Consider the following 19,764-nt stretch of genomic DNA (forward strand, 5'->3'; position numbering starts at 1 on the left):
GTTTAATTAATGTATAGTACCTAATTTGGGGCTAATGTGTCAAATAGGTATCCGGTTTTAAAAAAGTGTCAATTGCATCCTAACTTTTGAAAATTGCTTCAATTAGGTCCCTTTCAGACAGAGTTGACTAACGTCGTTAGTCAACGTGCTACGTGTCATGGTTTTTTTTATTTTTTTAAAACAATTTTTTAAAATTTTTTAAAAATTTTTAAATTTTAAAAAAAAAAAAAATGAAAAATGCCACGTGTCAAGTCCCTGTGTATGACACGTAGCATTGTCAGTGTCACGTGGTATTGTAATGCCACGTGTCAGTGTCACTATTAGATGTCATTGTATTGATTTCGATTTAGTCCCCATATATGTCTTTTGTTTCAATTTAGTACCTAAGTATGTGTATCTGATTCAATTTTGTCCCAATTTTTTTTTAATAATTAAAATATTTTTGTAATCCATTTTTTATAAGATTAAAAATAATTAAGTATAAATTTTTTTACAAAATTAAGTACTAATATTTATAATGTTTCTCTTAATTTTAGACCAAATTTATTATTTGTATAAATGTTATACTAATATTTTTTATTAAAAACAACTTTTTAACATATTACTTTATTAATTACTTTTTTATTAAGTACTCATGTTTTGTTAATTTTTATTTTATTTTTTAAATAGAACAATATTGTCTCTTACTAATTTTAAATCAAAATTTCTATTGGTATGAATGTTATACTAATTTTTTTTATTAAAAATGACTTTTACCACTAAATTTTAATATAAATATCAAATACTTAATTTTTGTAAAACTTTTATACTTAATTACTTTTAATTTTATAAAAAAATATTTTAATTATTAAAAAATATTAGGTCAAAATTGAATCAAATACACATAAGTAGGCACTAAATTGAAACGAAAAAACATAAATGGGGACTAAATCGAAATCAACATTATGACATCTGATAATGATACTGACACGTGGCATTGCAATGCCACGTGGCACTGACAATGTCACATGTCATACACAGGGACTTGACACGTGACATTTTTTTTAAATTTAAAAAATTTAAAAATTAAACAAAAAAATTAAAAAAAAAACCACATATTGACACGTGGCATGTTGACTAACGGCGTTAGTCAACTCTGTCTGAAAGGGACCTAATTGAAGCAATTTTCAAAAGTTAGGATGCAATTGACACTTTTTTAAAACCGGGTATCTATTTGACACACTAGCCCCAAACTGGGTACTATACGATTAATTAAACCTTAAAATAAACAATCACACTTAGACACTAACTTCATTCAATCATACACCATTATCTGGATAAATTACAACAATTACCCTCGGAGGATTTTGTGTATTGAATCAAACATAAAAGATTTTGCACATGTCATAAGGATTCTAATAGAATTTTGTTTCGAATACCAAGGCTCTACCCAACCTTCCTACATGACAAGGTTTGTTCACCTATGACAGTTAGAAAAGTTCCATTTAAAACCAATTTTCATCATAGGAACATTCACCGACTCTCACTAATTTCTTATCTTACTCTATGTGAGTTAGAATAACTTGTAAAGTCTGCATAATTTTCTCCGAGTCCCTATTCAATACCTTACACTAGAGTGGAATGCTTTCTCCCTTGGAAGCCATTTCACATTCATCACTTCACAATCAAGTATCATCATCTCATTTAACATTTAAACATCACTAACATTCTCCTATAATATTAAATCATTACACCATGTCATACATATGTGTTTTACCTAAATCAAAACTCATCTCATAACATAAATCACCTATCATTTATTTTAAATTACATGTTAATAATTCATAATTTATTTAATATTACATTAGGATAACATTCAAGTACAATATTTCCATTATGGATACCAAAATGGTGAAAAATATTTCTCTAACTACATACCTCTAATTGACAATCTCAACGATAAAAATGAAGAGTCATATGTCAAAATTTCAGTCCGGTCAAAATGAAGAACCATATGTCAAGAACCATCTAACAAAATTTCAGTCTGACCCAATAGTTACGATATAGGAATCAAAATTTTACCAAGATAGCCCACAACCCAAAATAGGGTGGCGCCTAGCATCTCATACTTGGCGCCCAACACGACTAGGGGACCATCCATCGCCCTGGAGCTCACTGACTTCAGTCCTACGAGTGGCACCTAGTGGTTATATGGTACTATCTGACGTTATATAGTGTTTTAATTCCTAATTTGATTTGAATAAGTTGTTCAACTTAACTATCTATGCAACTTTAGTTCCTTCTTTATTTGAAATGCCTTATTTTAGTTCAAAATAACCATCAGATAGATCCAGTTGGACAATCATAGCCAAATCAAATCAGCTCCATAGACAACAATACTAAAACAACCCAAAAACAATATTATAAGAAGATTAATCATAACTCAAATAATTTACCAACACAATTTAACATACAAAAATTTTAAATTTCACAAAGTAGCATTATAAGATTAATTCATACCACATGTTTTACAAGCATATCATGTCATTCATCACAGATTAGCATAATCGAGCAACTCACAATAAAATAATCTCATATTAACATTAGAAATTCACACACACAGGTCAAACAATTTATTACCAGGTATAAAATTTTTTACTAGCTTTCCTTGCTTGACTTGTGAGCAACAACACAATCTCTCTAAGTACTCATAATCACGAAGAAGACAATATCTACACAAAGAAGGCTCAAATCAATTTGATCATATCCTAATAATTGTAATTGAACATATATTCATCTAGAGCTTTAAGATAACACAGGAAACCCCCTAAGTAACCTCACACATGCATTACAAAAACTAAGAAGATTCTAAAAAAAAACAAAAAATGAATTTACGTTGTTTGACAAAGTGATCGGAAAAAAAAATACACCTTGCTGCCAAGAGTCCTATGATCTATAAATAAATAAAAGATGAAATCAAATATCTAGAAAAAAAGTAAAAAAAAAATAAAAGAAAAAATTAGAAAGATGATAATTCTCGTAACATAAAACTCGATTAACAGAAATCTCAATTTATAATGACTTTTATTAATAAAATAATTGAATATCATCTTTAAAGATCATTACTATTTTTCACTATTTTATAAATCATTTTGATAAATGAAGTTTCAAAATAAATTATAATATTTCTTACCTTTACCATTTATACGGATGAAACACAATTATATATATTATATGGTATGTGACACAAAGTTATTAAGATGCAACCTTTGGAGCTATATGAATATTTGTAAACTCAATAGATTATATGTTATGAAATCAATTAAACGAAAGTTGTTTATTTATAAGAAAAGAACCATGTACCATAAAGTACACCTAAGTTACTTTGGATTGGTTCATAAAGGTTGAAAAAACTAGACAGCTTAAACCATAGATTTGACCATAATGAAAGAGAAGTTGTATATATCTTTTGTGATGATTGAAGTGAAGGACAATTATTACTCATGCAAGGTGTGATTTCTTTTCTATCCATTTTTCATAAAAAAAAAAAAAAAAAACTTTTACAAGAAAGAAAGTTAAAAAATCTTCTGTGTGAATTAACTTATAAAAATTTTATCATGTGAATTTTTAAAATTTAATTTTTTATTTGTTTTGTAAATTAATTTTAACTTAAAAAAAAAAAAATTCTCCACCTAAAACCAGGCCACGAAATGAAGGCACCAATGAAGAAAGTGTTGGAATCTTATCTTATCACGCAATTCAAATTTAGGTGACACCCATTACTAGTGAAGCTAAAAGACAAAATAGGTCCAAATCACTTTTTTCTTCTTCTTTTAAATCTTAGACTCTTTTTTTTTCATTAAAGAAGAGTTATTAGATAGAGTTTGGTTTTGAAATGTAATAAAAAGTTATTATATATATATATCAATTATTTTTGAATCATCATGTCGTTTGATTAATTAAAAAAGTAGAAAAAAAATTAATAGTATATTAAGAGTATTACATCAACAAGAGTGATCTTAAATATTATTGCTTGCAATTTATTAAATATAAAAAAAAATGAAATGTATTGGTCGCAATAATTGTACTCTACTTGAATAAAGCTTAAAATTTATTAAGTAATTAAGAAACAATGTTATTTAAATAGAGTGTGTTCAATTTATATTAAGTGACTTTTACGTTAACAAAGGGATACTATTTCGAGTTTTATATATTCAACTTTAATAAACACTCAAAAAAAACCCTTCAAGTTTTATATATTCAACTTTAATAAACACTTAAAAACCCTTTAACGCTGATAATAATTTGATCTAACTTGAACAAAATTCAATTTTATCAATCAAAGATTTTGATTAAAAGATGTGAACTCATTTAAGGTTCAAAGTGGATTAAGATGGTGTGATACAAAAGTACTAAACTTGAGATTCTTTTAGAAAGATATCTCTATAAATTCAAAAAGTCTCTCAATCTAATTAAATTGGATTATACCTCATATAAAAGATATTGAGTTAAGTTTTAAGTTATATTTAAAATTATTTCTATTAAATTTTATGATTTATATTAAAAATTATTTTTTTAATTAAATATTACTTTTTAATTTTTTTCATTTTAAGTAATATGATTATTAGTGTAACTCACCATGTTGTCTTTATGTAATAAAATGTGAAATTTTGTAATTATATGAAATGATGTTATTGTTAATATAAAACGATAAATAATTTTTATTGTTTTAATTAGAAATATGGTATATTTACTTTTTACCGACTTTCACGTAATTACTCACAACTATGATTCTTTATTATTTAACTTTTTCAATTAAAACAATGATTTGTCTTATATTAATTGTAATATTATTTTATATTAATTCTAAAATTTTACAAATAGACAATTGCATCATTCATCTAATAAAAAAAATTAAAAAACAGATTCAATTAAAAGATGTATAAAATTTAAGTACTCAGTACATAAAAAAGTTTAGTACAAAATTAATTAAAAATATTTAAATTTATTATAGACTTAAATCTTAACTAAACTTTAAAAGAAAACAAAAGTTCCAATTTACCTTTCACTAACTGCAAGATAATTATTAAACACATGCACTTAAATGTGGATATTGATGTGAAGAGAACTTAAATATTGTGGTTGCTTCCAATTCTTTTGTACAAATTGGTATATTCTTCCAAGCAAAGAAAGTTTCTCCATTCTGTCTTTATTCTCTTTGGTATCAACTCATTTCTTTTGCTTTGAATTTATACCTAAAATCACATGCACTTTCTCCATATTCTTGTGTAAGCTGATTATTTTTTTCTTTGTTTTGCTTTTAATATAACATACTTTAGAAAAGAAATAACATGCAAAAATAGTCTTTCTCAAGCTATAGTCTATCTAAGGTTCACTCCACATTTCCTTTACATAACTTAATTATGTAATTACTGAATAAGATAAAACATGGAACATGAGATGTTTTCTTTACCTAGATACTATAATAACTAAATAAGATCAAGCATGAAAGAATGATGTTTGCAATAGATCCATCATATTTTTTTTTCTGAAGGTGGATACTTTTCATTTCTTTGGTAAGGGGATTTTCATAATTATTTTTGTGAATGTGAGAGTCAGGATACATCGATCAAGGTTGATGTGAATGGTGAATACTTTGCACTAGTTTTGTAATTACTTCTTTTGAATTATTTAGTCTACTACTTTCGATCAAATTGGTTTCAACCGAATTCAACTTTGTCTGCCTCGACTAAAATTTGGTTGAATTTAGTCGATTTGGCCTCAATCGAAATTCGGTTTGACCTAATTTGACCAAGTTGGTCCCAGTTGAATTCGGTCGAGTCAGTCCCAACCAAATTTTGGCCAAGACAGCCCCGACCTTTTTTCATCATGACCAATGAAAAATTCCACAACTGGTGGAATTTCAATTTCCTTATTTTTTGAATGAATTTTAAATTATATTATTTTAGTTTTTTGAAATATGTTCTTAAAATTCATCAATTTCAATTTCCTTATCCAAACAAGTCATTTTACTTTAAAGAAATTCAAATTCTCCAAATAAATGAATTACTCTCTTAAATTGCCTTATCCAAACACATAATTACATAACTAGATTATGTAATTACTGAATAAGATAAAGCATGAGAACATGATGTTTTCTTTACCTAACCAGATACTATAATAACTAAATAAGATCAAGCATGGAAGAATGATGTTTACAATAGATCATCATATTTTTTGAAGGTCGATATTTTTCAATTGTCTAGCGGGGATTTCCATAATTCTTTCTATAAATGAATTTCAAGTCAGGACACATTGGCCTGGTAGGGGATTTCCATAATTCTTGTTGTCAATGAATGTCAAAGTCAGAACACATTGGCCAAGGTTGATGTGAAGGGTGAATATTCTGAACTAGCTCTGTAACTACTTTCTTGAACTGTTCGGGCTACTACTTTTACTGTATGGGTTTGTTTAGCCGGCCTCATTGTGCGGTCTTAAGTAATGATTGCTTAGGGTTATCTATTCTTTGCTCATGTATGTATTCTGCGAATGGTATTCAATTCTTCTGCACTTTTCTTTTTTAGGGTTTCCAACTCTCTCTTGAGTTCTCTTATCATGACTATATGGTTTAATTGTTCTTTTACTTATTCTATCACTACCTCATTGCTCGTTACATTTATTGTGGTCACCATGAGATTAAATGTAGATTTGGTGTCCGATCGTTCTACAACAGACACTCTGACGTTGAAATAAGTATTCGGTCTCAAGGGATACAATAAATGCATATAGTTCAAAATATTAAATGTCTTACTTATACTACATGTCGTATTTATAATTTATAATGTCCTTTATGTTTTTTACCTTTTAGAAGACCTAATAATTATGATCCAATAATATTTTAATCTTACTTCCTTATGGTAATTTTTGAATTATACCCATAATGTTGCTTCTATACGCACCGGTTGATCTTAGTGTATATGATGGAATTCTACCTGACATGTATATATTTTTTATTGAGGAAGTGAAATGAAAAATTAAGAAAATATAAGATAATGAAATTTTAATAGTTTTTAAATATATCATAATTATTAATTTAATTATATTTTAATAAATTAAGAGTTGTAAATAACTATATATTTTTAATCTAGTAAACAAGATTAAAAAAATTTAAACAGCAGATATCTATATCTATCTATATATATTCTTATATTTAAAAAGAAATGACGAGTTTTATTTATTCATATTCTTTCTTTTATTTATCTTGTTTATTACATTTATAATGCTAGGGGAAATATGTTGATTAAGGGACTGATCTGAGTAGTGAGAGAGAAAAAAAAAGGTGACACGTATATAAGTTCTTTCAATATAATAAGAATATATAAATTTAAAGAGAAAATTAAGGTTGATAATCTTCTTCCTTTAAATATAATAAAGTTTGCGACTATATTTGTGCTCCAACTGGTATTGGAAAAAACTCCTGAGATACAAATTTAAAATAAACGTTTACTTCTGAGAATCCATCAAGGAAATCTAATATTTAAAATTAAAAACTATCTAAAATAAGTTTTTCTATTGTTTTAAAATATAAAATATTTACTTCTACTTTAGTTTCTAATAATAAAAATACGTCTTTGCTTACATACAAATTTTCTCACAAAAAAAAAATTGAAAGTATCTAATTGATAAATTAACTTTTAAAATATAAATTTATAGAATTATTCAAATTAATTTTTGTATAAGATAATTTTAATTTATAAATAAAAAACTCATTCCATATTTTTTTTATTTCTAGTAAAAATGTACGTGAAAAAACTAGTCTAATTTTGAAACCCTAGAAAATGACATTTTAGGAGTGATGGTAGTTTAAAAATAGTGAGACTCAATTATTTTAAAATTAAAAGGTTTTAGTATAAATAAAATTGTTATAAAGTGTGTGTTATAAAGTGTGTGTGTCCGGATAATTGAGTCTAAAGTCACATGTTTATCTGTTCATATGTTTAATCCTGTTTTACATTAACTTACCGATTTGTGTGTGTGTGTGTGTGTGTTTCTATCCGGATAATTGAGTCTCGAGTTACATGTTTATCTGTTCATATGTTTAATCCTATTTTACATTAACTTACCATTTTTCTGTATTTTTGTCTTGTTTTCTTTGTCTTTCTCCTGCGATGATCACCTATTTGGTGGAAGCAGATGTGGTTACAGTTTCTTAGGCACCTCCGAAGGATGAAGATCCATCTTTTAGGTTGAAGAAAAAGTTTCAATAGGAACTTTAGCAATGGTCAGTTTAAATATAGAGCTTATTAGTTTAGTTTATAAGTGATATATTTTTATAGTCATATCTTTTGTAAGATTGTATTAATATATTTTGTATATTAAATTATCTATTTTGAAACTATGTTAAAACACCCTATTTTATTAGTTTTAGACGGTTAAAATTATGATGTTACACTAATCAAACATAAATCTTGTTTGAATAACCTTCTTCCCACACAATTTAAAAAATAGAAAACAAAGTAAAATAATTCTTCTGTAAATTTTAATTTACGCACAATTTAATTTGTCATTTATTATTCTAATTATATATAAGATAACTTTAATTTATAACAACTTTATTTTATTTTATTTTTTCAATATTATATATAAGAAGAAACTTGTTGAAAAATGTTGTCCATATAAAACGATAAAGCAATTATTTGATTGACGTGAATGTGGACACATAAGATTGATAGAAACATTTTTGTTTGTGTGGAAAGAATGAGTAATCAAAGTTCTGAGTTATTGGCGAATACGAAGGGCTTCTTTGTTTGGTAGCCACGCAACAATGTGTGGTTTACAATTTATTAGAGTCCGAATGTCTTTTCCTCATTCATCTTCTATATTCATTACAATTATTGCTTCACAAAATTTAATATACTTTTTGAATCTAAATTTTTTATTGATTTTTTTTATTAAATATTAAAAATACATTGTGTTAACATCTTAAATATTTTTTAATATAATTTAAAATATTAAAATTAATAGTAATTAATATATTATAGAAACACAATAGAGAAATAACACAAACAAAACTTAATAACAGATAATCCAATTCTCATATTTTTCCTTTTCAATCATCGATACTTTCATTATATTCATGACTTTCTTTTATTTAGATTGGATCTTTCTAGTCCAATATTTATAAGTGTATTAATGAATGGAAAACAAAATATGGAGCCTCAGTTGAAAGGATATCATTCGTTTACTTAAACAATTTTAAAAAAAATTAAGTTGTTTTCTAGTCTGGTATTTTTGTTGGTTATCTGAAAATATCTCTTTGATCCGATATCTGAAAATCTTCTTTAACATAATCTCATATAAAAGATAACTTAAAAAATCTTTGAAGTAATCTTACGTACCCGTCGATTGGTATATATAATAAGAAGAAGATTATAAGTTCATACACAGAGACTAAAAAATTTGTAAAAACATACCACATTTATAAGAAAAAAAAATTACTTGTACTTTATAAAATATCCATCTATATATATATATATATATATATATATATATATATATATATATATATATATATATATATATATATATATATATATATATATTAGGATTTGTAATTTAGAATTTAGAGTCCAGAATATCAAGCTAATTAAAATATCAAAATTTCGTAGTGATTAATAAAAAAGAAAACAACCTTTTATGAAAAAAAAAATCCTTCTCTTAAACGAGATAATAAATAATAAAGTACTTTTTTTGTTCTGACATGGTTGAGAGTGACTATTTTTGTTGATACCTATTGGGCTTTTGATTCCTTTTCAAATAAAGCTTCACGGCACATGGTTTAGGTTTTTGAGGCCCTATTCTTTTGCATACTTCACGCACGTGACTTATTTTTTTAATAGATCTCACTCTCTTCTTCTTTTTCTTTACAAAATTTCCAAAAGTGACAAGTCACAGTCAAATATAATTATGTAATGGCATGACATGTTCCGCTTGTAAAATTTTATTATAACGATTATGACATTACTTCGTTAAAGAAAATAATTTTTTAATGAATTTATCTTACAATCTTAAGAAATAATTTTTAAGTGATTTTTTATTTTTTCATTTTTCTATATTCCAAAACCAATTAAAAGATGTCACTTCACATTGTAAGAAAAAATTATTAAAATTTATTTGTCAAAATATCATAGTTCTTTCCTTAATTTCTTATTGTGAAAGGGGGTAAGGCTCATGAAGGGTGAAACTCATTTATACATATAAGACTCTTACATCTTACAAATTTTTTAGGTAACTAGAGAATTGTTAGAAGTGCGTTTTAAGTCTAACTCAACTTCACAAAACCGGCTTATAAAATGAGGTTTATACTCCACTTATATATTATAAAATTGTTTTATCTCTAATCATGTGGGACTTCCAACGAAAATAGTTAAACTCATTTACAAGAGTTAAAAGATCTAGGTTCCTCAACTAAATTATTTTACATTTGTGTGTGCATGTGTGAGATGTTTTCATCAAATGATGTCGAATAATAAACACATATGTTTCATCAAACATAATTGTTAAGTTGAATGATTTTATCCAACAGAGAACCTACTCCTATAGGTATGTTCTAATACAATCTAAAAGATAAGGTTAGCTATAGAAAGAATGAGTCTAAATAATGCTAAAAATGTTGCTTTAAAGATTTTTGCAGATTGTCCAATTAGATTTTTAATGAGTTTCGTCTGATGATTTTACAAAAATCTCATAAATAGTTTCCTAGAACATTTTGCGAACGCCTAAGAAAAAAAAATTGAGTAATAAAGAAAGACAACGAACACTTTAGATTTTATATCAATTCACACCTAACATGGATTACGTAAAATTCTTCCATGCAAAATGCAAAAAGATTCCACTAAATAATAAAATGTTTACAAGTATTTTTCAACGTTACTTGTGAGTATAAATAAAATACAAACTCTCCTTGTCTAGAGTTTTGTTTCACACAAATATGAAGAGTATACAAATTAAGCACTTTCTATTACATGTTCTCTAGCAAATGATGTTTCTTAAACACTATATGCTTCTAAAGAATAAAAGAATACAAGTGTTTGTAAGAATCTTCGTAAATTCTTCATGTGCATAGATAATGTCATAAAAAAAATAAATTGTTATGGTGTAGTACTTATGTGTTGTCCTTGGTGCATAATTTTTCAGAATATATCTTTGACTTTAGACTAACATTTCATTGCTAAGCTCCTTTAATTGAGTTATGCTCCGTTAGTTGAGTAAAATGACATGTTTTATTTGTACAACTATGTTGATTGTAACCGTGAAACTAAAATGATTCTTACAACATTCAGAAAGTAGATTCTGCAAGTGTCAATATGAAAAAAGTTATATAATAATTGGTTGTCAATTAAATGTAATATTTTATCAATGCAATTAAATTATAAATACATAAAAATATCATATAAATGTGCTGAATTGACATTTCAACATGATAATCGTATCAAATACTTAAAATTTAATAATTGACAGATATCAACAAAATTTATCTAATATTTGCTCTCGGACTACGAGGGTTCTAATATTTCTTACATTTTCAATCAACAATAATATATTAGTGAGCTTATCTAAATTGGGTTCCTATCACTTTCATTACCCAATGGGATGATGAAAGGACATTGATGTCATAAAAATGGTCATTAATTTAAAATTGACATCATGGTGAGTAGCAATTGTTCCCTATTGATACAGGTTCAAGAAAAAAAAACGCATTCACTCAAATATGTAGCATCATTTTCATTACCTGCAAGGGTTCTGATATAACAATAATTCGGAATATCTGCTAGAATTTTCGTTTAAGAATCCTATAATGTTTGAAAATCCCAAGTCTTCACATACACTTGCACCTAACATGGAGAGGAGATTCGAGAAAAAACGCCTATTTGTTTAACACTTGTGGTGTCTAGTAAAAATGCTTCTAATCTTCAATAACCCACAAACCATGGCTGCTAAATCAGGTAGAAAAAAACTAGGATAATACAGGTTTGATACGTATAGAAGCCTCTCTAACCCGTGCTACAAAGATGTTCCTCCCGATCTAGACTTGGTGTAGCCCAGACTAATGAGTTTCTGAATCAATATTTTCTCAGCTTCTATCTGCAATCCATGAAAGTTGCAATAAATCAATAAAGGAGAATTTTAAATTGAAGTAATGAAAAGAGTGAATGGCGATGAAAAAATGGGTAAGCCGTCACTACTATAGGATTTCAGGGAGTGTAAGATCAACTTCACACCATTCAAGCAACGGTACAATTTAAAAATCACAAGAACTGGAAAAATTTAAAACCAATCATAAACTACAGGTATTTTATTCCAATCGTGTCATATAGGTAATGCCAAAGCCTAATACCAGGTAACAGCACATGCTAGGCAAAATAGTGTTTTACATTGTTACTCCTAGCAAAGGTAAATTCCGATGGCCCCAAGCAATAACCCTAACTGATAGTACAAACACACACCCTCAGTGACAAATCCAGAAATTTCAGTAGTTTTCACACCAAATTTTAAATTATGGGGACAATTTGTAATTACATATATACATTATATTAAGAAAAAATTAAATGTTTGTTGGGGCAACTGCCCCCAATATTCACCAAGTGGATTTGTCCTCACCCCTCTGTCCCACTGAACTATCCAAGATAAGAGGTTATCTTGTCTTTCCTCTAACAAACTTTCCCTCTTATTTGTTATTTACAAGTTAGTAACCCCCCAAAATAAGGAGTTGATCCAGATAAGTAGGTGACTGACTCACTACAGCTTTACCAGTTCCCTTCTTGTAACTAAATGAATCTAGGAACCTATAAGTGTGTTCAAATTTTTATGTATTAGTAAGTTAATTGTGTAACTGAATATGCAAGAATTGTAAAATGATTATTTATATCCAAGTAGAAAGTTGGAACAACAATATAAATTCTCAGATGTTTTTGAGAGGGCATCACTTTCTTGTTTTGAGAAGTTGGCTGAACATATAGCAATAAGAAAGTCATTGAGAAAGCACAAACATACATAAGTGACAGTGAGTGGGATAGAGACCAGACCTCAAGCATGGGGCTATTTTTTGGAATACTGCAAGCCAAAATTATGTTGAGACCAGTCTTTAACACTGAGAAACAGATAAAGTTAATTCATAAACTAGAATAATATTTTAACTGTCAAACATGACAGAGTGTGTTTGCAAAACCATTCCAACTTCATTGAACGTGAATCCCAATCATGTCTAATTTCTGGAAAGTGAGATTGAGTGTTGAAAAGCAAAATCAAACACACAATAGTTACCTAATCGATGAGCAATGCCAGTCCCTGTGTTATCAGAAAACCCTCCGAGTATGGAAGTGACAGATACTGAATTGTTCTGTGTATCACCATAGATCACAATCCTTGTATAATCTTTCAAAAATTACTCTTATACTGAGCTTAAAGGAATGAGACAACTTACAGGACGAGTGGGAGCTGCTGCATACATGTGTCCCAATTTTGCAGAGTTGTAACCAATCCACACATATATCTACGTTAATTAATTAACCATTCAAATCAGATGAACCTTTGGAAGAGACGAAAAATATCACAGGATTGAAAGATAAGCACCTTCACTATATTTTGCAGCACAAATTACCCTATTAAAATCCCATACTTCAAAATCGTATGCAAGTGAAAATAGGTGTTAGGGCGATTTTGTTCCAAAAGTATACATTTGGGTGAATGACCCAGTTAAAAAAAAAAAAACATTACACCTTATTTTGCTTTTCATTTGAATCTATTGAAACAAGAAGAGAGATTGACGAGGGAAACCTGATTGGGAAAGCGAATTATCTGAAAATGGAGGCTGACATCATTGACAAGCTCAGAAAAGGTAGTAATCTGCAATTGACCCTGTGCCTGTTCCTGAACATGTAGATTACCCTTTTCTTCCTTCAATTTCAACTCTTCAATCCCCTTCTCCAGCCCTCCACAGTCCATTCTTATGACACAAAACTGCAAAACCCCAAACCCAAAACTCAAAAACTACACGCATCTACAAGAACCTTAATCAACAACTTTCATTCAATATATGTTATGAAACATGAATAGAGAATCAAACCCCAATGTGAATCATATCATAACCAGTCACTAAAAGTAAAAGTTTATTATATAATTTGATGGATTACTGCTCGGTTATATACTCGTTGATATTTGATTGCACACAGCTAATATCTACTTCTTCTAGTTTCTTTTCCAATTCTTACACCCTTTCCTCTGTTTCTGAGCCAACAAAATATTCTTCCTCGGAATTAGGAACTGTCTTCAACTTTGACCCTTGAACCTTGAAGGTTGAAGCAACCTTAAAATAATAAAGGAGTGAGAGAAGTCATTAGGTCTCTATGGCGGTCAAGTTTATTTCACATGAATCTTAATTTTAATAATTTATTTTAAGGAATTTTTGGCCATGTTTTGTTCATAATAGTTACTTTTAGGGATGACGAAAAAATTTGTAACAGATATTAAATAAATTTATTTAATGGATATTGTACACCCTGGCGACCAGACTTCTGCCGACCTAGCTGATGCTACTCATTGTGTCGATCTGGGGCAGATAGATCATGAAGTCATCCTGCCTCAGGCCGATCTGAAACCTACCTCGATGTTGGGCCAGTAGACAACCGACCTGTGAGCTAGGCCAAACTACGATCGACCTCGATGTTGGCCAGCAAATAACCGACCTGTGAGTTGGACCGATCTACGATCGACCTCGATATTGGGCCAGCATACAACCGACCTATGAGCTGGGCCGATCTCGAGCCGAACTGAGAGTATAATTTGCTAGGCCAATATGCGACCAAACTATGCGTTTGGCTGATCTAGGACCGACCTACGTACTAGGCCGATTTCAAGTGAACTAGTGTATTGGGCCGATCTACAACTGACCTATGTGTTGGACCGACTTATGGGGGATATTTTTCCTTCAAACCGCATCACCTTCTCTCTATGTAACGGGCACACAACCACGTTCCCACCAGATTCGGCATCCTCAACAACATTCCACCATCATAGGGTAACCGAACTAAGGACAAGGGGTGACCGATATAAAACAAGCATCATACTGCGAAGAGGGGGTAGACATTTTCGGAGAGAAAAAAAGAGAGAAAGAGAGATATTATTGAGTATCTGGCAAAGAGGCCGAGTTGCGACCAGTGTGCACTTCGGATTCCCCTTTTTGCAAGAACAGATATTAATGCGATGAATTCGAGTATCATGATATCAAACATTAAAGAATTGTTTAGAATTTTATTCTATACATTTTATATTTTCTATAAGACTTATGAAATTAAAATTGATTTTAAAAAGGTTAATCTTTTTAAAACTAATACTTTGGAATACAACTTATTAAAAAAATTTATTTCAGAAGGACCAAATTTATTTACACAAATATTTAGATTATGTTTTAAAATCAATATTTTATGAGTTTATATTTTAAGAATCATTTTAAAATGATTTTATTTAAAATTAAAAAATAAAATGAAAAATATTTGCATACCTGTGTGTATATAAAAATATCAACAGGTAATTTCTTTTAGATACTCGACAAGTAAAAAGGCAAATAACAGGAAAGATTTTTTTTTTAATTTTTAAATTAAAATTCAAAACTTGTGTTTTGCCTCTCTTAACCCATAAACCAACGACTAATATGGTCGGTCTTATGGTGACTTTCAGAATAAAAATTTAACGAAGTAGAAGATGCTTTTCATTTGACATGGTTAGTCTCAAGGACACTCGAATGTTTGTTCTACCCATTTTTTCATTTGATTGTAAGCTTCTTCATTTTTCTCTTATTCCACGCATTTGTCTCTTGGAGACTTGATGATATGTGACTTTAGACAATACTCAATTTCAGTTCAACTTACCCTTTTGCTGAAAGATATTATATAAACATCTCACATAGAATATCTGTATAACAACTATTGGTATATCTTTAATTGCATTGCAAGTAAGTGGTCTCTAATTGTTTGGACTAGTCAAATTATAGCAAAACGATTGACATACCCACGTATACAAGAAACACACTTTTCATTAACAATTACTACAGAATAGATCATAAACTAAAATAATACCACTGGATGCAGGTTCAGACCTAAGCCAATTTGTCAAACATTTATGCAACCAAAAAGGTAAAAGAAAACAAACCGATACTTTTGTTCCTTTTGCAATCAATCAGTTATATAAGTAGGGGAAAATTTTCAGAAAAAATGAAAGTTACAACATGTGAAAAGCTTATATTGCGTATTTAATCAGTATATTTATTCTCAGTAGTCAGTTTTATAACTCACTAGCTCTACTCCTTACTAGAGGGTCCATCTCTCCTAATTTCTAACTCAACTTAATTTTCGTGATGACTGGTTAACAACTGATTAGGCTACAGCTGAGCTCACACAACACAAGCACACTCAATATTTCTACAGCACATGTAAAGTCACGAAATGTAATACATATCCATATTAGTTTTCATCAACGGACTGAAAAATTGTGCCAATGCGACAAAACTTTTGCTTCCTATTTGTCAAAGCTTTATATGTTAACAATCAAAAACTGTTCCAAAGTTGAAGGACAAATCCTAGTTTAACCCCTAACCGGCAAGATATTTCACATGAAAGATGCCAACAAATTTGTGCTGTAAAAAAGTCTTATTTACTGTAGGAGCACTATATAAAATTCAAAACGACCTCGAGTGACTCATATTGACTGCAATGGTAAAATCCTTTTGTACCAATTGAGATGCTTATTGATTTGATGAAGTTTTAAAGTATATTTTGCATTGGAGCAAAGGGAGGTTATCTTAAATTTTGTATCTTGAAACTTTGCTTTTCTCTCAATAGATCTTTTTCACCCGAATGTAAATAATGCTACAACATAGTCTGTCATGATTAATACATTTTCTACTTGCTACTTGATATATGCACAAAATAGACCTCTGAAAGGTTTTTTATTTTTATACAGATTTTATTCATTGACATGAAAATTTAGTATAATAAGAAAAAGGTTATAGTCTTGCTTAGTTCTTGCATATACATTATTTAATCTGCAATATGTTGCAAAGACATTATTGATTACAGATCTGATTAACCAAATAACTAATTTGGCTCAAATTGGCTGCAATCATGTGTAAAACTTCCTGGTTAAAAGAATATACGGTTCAAAGAAATGAAGGCAATCTGTAATTCTAAACTTCCTTCTAAGGTCTAAACTACACTTGGACAAATTTACTTTTTAGGTTAAATGGTCTAAAACAGCTCTCACTTGGACAAATTTACTTTTTAGGTTAAATGGTCTAAAACAGCTCTCTCTCTTAATGTGTTGGGTAGATCCAATTTGGAAACTGTGCTTCTTGACTTATTCCACCATTCCTTAAAAGTGAACTTCTTGGCATTTTAGTCGAGTATTGGGCTTGTCCTAGCCTGTAGGATCAGTTTCTACATATATCTTCCGCTATCATTCTTGCCTCACTCCCACATTTCAGATGACTTATAAGAATACAAATACACCAAACCAGGAAATTACTTGAAAACATTTTCCAAATCAGTTAATGCTTCCGCTGTCATATGTCAACCAACCAATCAATTTGGTATTAACAATAACAAAGAAGAAAACAAAAATCTGGTTCCGCAATCCATACTCAACCCTTTCTTTCCTGCTATCCAGCTCAACCCTCCCTCTCTCTCTTGCTATCCAGCTCAACCAAATCAACCCACTCAAAACCCAAGTTAATGAAGGACACGAACAAGGTACAAAAGCCAAATATTTCCTGGTTCCTATCAGAAGAAAATAAAATCCTGAAACTCTAATTGTGGGATAATCTAACCCTAAACCCTCCGCGAATCCATAAACCCTAAAACTACACTACATCAGACACAAATATTAACCCACTTAACATATTTCAGACACAAAATATTGCATACCTTAATCTCAAACAGCCAAGATCATAACGCTCCGCCAATGTTTTAGCACACGATAAAATGACTAATGCCCACCGACGCCGACAACCGAGCACGGCCACCACCGAACCACCACTGTAACGACGACAGACCGACGGAAACGGGAATAATTTCCTCAAGAACGCTGTTTTTGTTTGACTAATGTTTTATCCGCATTTCCATATACCGTTCTGATTAGGGTTTTCTCTTCTCTCCTCTGCGAAGATTGTTCTGCAATAAACCCTTTGCAACAGTAATTTCTTAACTCAATTTGTTTGCTGGCTGCAGTAATTCTTTAGAAATCTATTCTTCAAATTTTAAATCGGTACAAATAAATTAACTTGTTTATTAATTTTAATATACCACTTGTTAATAATTTAATTTTTAAATTAATAGTTAAAATTACAATTTCACATTGATTATTTACTTATTGAAAGACTATTCACTCATAGGTTCTTCTCACCTTTTATAGAGATAATTTTGAAGCTTAGTTTATAAATAGAAATTTCTATGGAGGAAGTCAGGTTAAATATTTTTTCTCATACATTTAACTAAAAGTTAGAATTAATTTATTTTTAAAATTTTAAATTAATTTAATTTTTCATTTATAAATATATAAATTCAATTATTTTAATTAAATTTTATTGAATTTATTTAATACTGACCTATTTTAGCTAACTAAATTATAAATATTATAATAAAATTGATAAAGTTTAAATATTATAAAAAAAATTTGTGACATACATAAATAACTTAAACAAGTAAAATAAACTAGATGCTGAAATAGAAAATGGTAAAGATAATAATTGTTGTTTACTCTTGGTTTTTCGATAAGAACGTCTTGATTATATATGTTATCTTTTTAGTTTACCGAGTTTTTACAATATTGAATTAATTATTTATAATCTATAACAATATATAAAAGGATTCTTTATTTTGTGTTTACATTTCAAAATATCGATTTTATCCTTTAAATATAATAATTTATTAAATTTTTAAAAATTGACCGTTATTTTTACAAATTTTTTCTAAAATAGATTATCTCTCATTATTCTCTTTTTTCTTTATTTCTTAATGATTATTCTGTCATCTGTTCTAATATATTTTATTTTATTTTCAATAAATATAATTTTATTTTATATATTAACTTAATAACATTACAATATTATCATCTACTGATATATATAAAGGAGATGTTTTTTCACATTTCAAAATACTAATTTTATTCTTTAAATATAATAATTTATTAAATTTTTAAAAATTGATTATTACTTTTAAATCTTTTTTATTAAATCGATTATCTTTACTTCTTCTTTTATTATTTATTTATCAACGATTATTCTTTCATCTATTATATATTTCATTTCATTTTTAATAAATATAATTTTAATTTATATATTAATTTAATTATATTATAATATTATTATCTATTAATATAATATTATATATATTTAAAAAATTACATACAGCGTGTGTTTATGCTAGTAAAATTATAAATATTATATGTTATTTAAATTACTGTTTCTTTAAATTAATATTGCCATGATAAGTTTCTACGAATATTGGGGAATGGGATATGTTAAGTTTCTATGTATACCCCTTTATACCATTACATAATTGATATCTATTACACATAACGGAAATAAGAAATGGTATTTTTTCATATTAAAAAAATGACGGTGAAATAAAATCAGAAAATAGAAGAGAGAAGAAATAAAAAAAATGAGTAAATTTATATTATTTTTCTTTCTACCTCCCTTGCCTCCATAGCCCAAAGAATGGGTGGGGTTTTCAG

At 28.5% G+C, this 19,764-nt stretch overlaps 1 protein-coding gene across 2 annotated transcripts; it reads right to left on the reverse strand.

The window, feature by feature from the left end:
* Nucleotides 1-11,738: 11,738 nt before the first annotated feature.
* LOC114196019 (proteasome assembly chaperone) lies at nt 11,739-18,256 on the reverse strand. 2 transcript variants are annotated; one of them, XM_028086506.2, is made up of 7 exons: nt 17,955-18,256; nt 14,172-14,344; nt 13,816-13,998; nt 13,463-13,531; nt 13,303-13,378; nt 13,065-13,129; nt 11,739-12,123 (listed from the first exon to the last, which is right to left on the reverse strand). In XM_028086506.2, the coding sequence occupies exons 3-7, from the start codon at nt 13,981-13,983 to the stop codon at nt 12,043-12,045; spliced, it is 459 nt and encodes a 152-aa protein (XP_027942307.1). In that variant the 5' UTR covers nt 13,984-13,998; nt 14,172-14,344; nt 17,955-18,256; the 3' UTR covers nt 11,739-12,042. The 2 variants fall into 2 exon arrangements, with proteins under 2 accessions (XP_027942307.1, XP_027942306.1); XM_028086505.2 differs by lacking the exon at nt 14,172-14,344 and having other exon boundaries at nt 17,955-18,253.
* Nucleotides 18,257-19,764: the final 1,508 nt, after the last annotated feature.

Source organism: Vigna unguiculata, chromosome 9 (genome assembly GCF_037176805.1).
Source record: "Vigna unguiculata cultivar grain cowpea cultivar isolate G323 ecotype 2 chromosome 9, ASM3717680v1, whole genome shotgun sequence".
NCBI classification, from domain to species: domain Eukaryota; kingdom Viridiplantae; phylum Streptophyta; class Magnoliopsida; order Fabales; family Fabaceae; genus Vigna; species Vigna unguiculata.

What these genes read in the sequence shown, in the direction of transcription:
- LOC114196019 (XM_028086506.2), bottom strand. Translation starts at nt 13,983, where the DNA reads ATGGACTGTGGAGGGCTGGAGAAGGGGATTGAAGAGTTGAAATTGAAG. An exon ending in TAATTCGCTTTCCCAATCAG is followed by an intron (nt 13,532 to 13,815) that starts GTTTCCCTCGTC and finishes TAATTAACGTAG; the next exon opens with ATATATGTGTGGATTGGTTA. An exon ending in AAAATAGCCCCATGCTTGAG is followed by an intron (nt 12,124 to 13,064) that starts GTCTGGTCTCTA and finishes CATGGATTGCAG; the next exon opens with ATAGAAGCTGAGAAAATATT.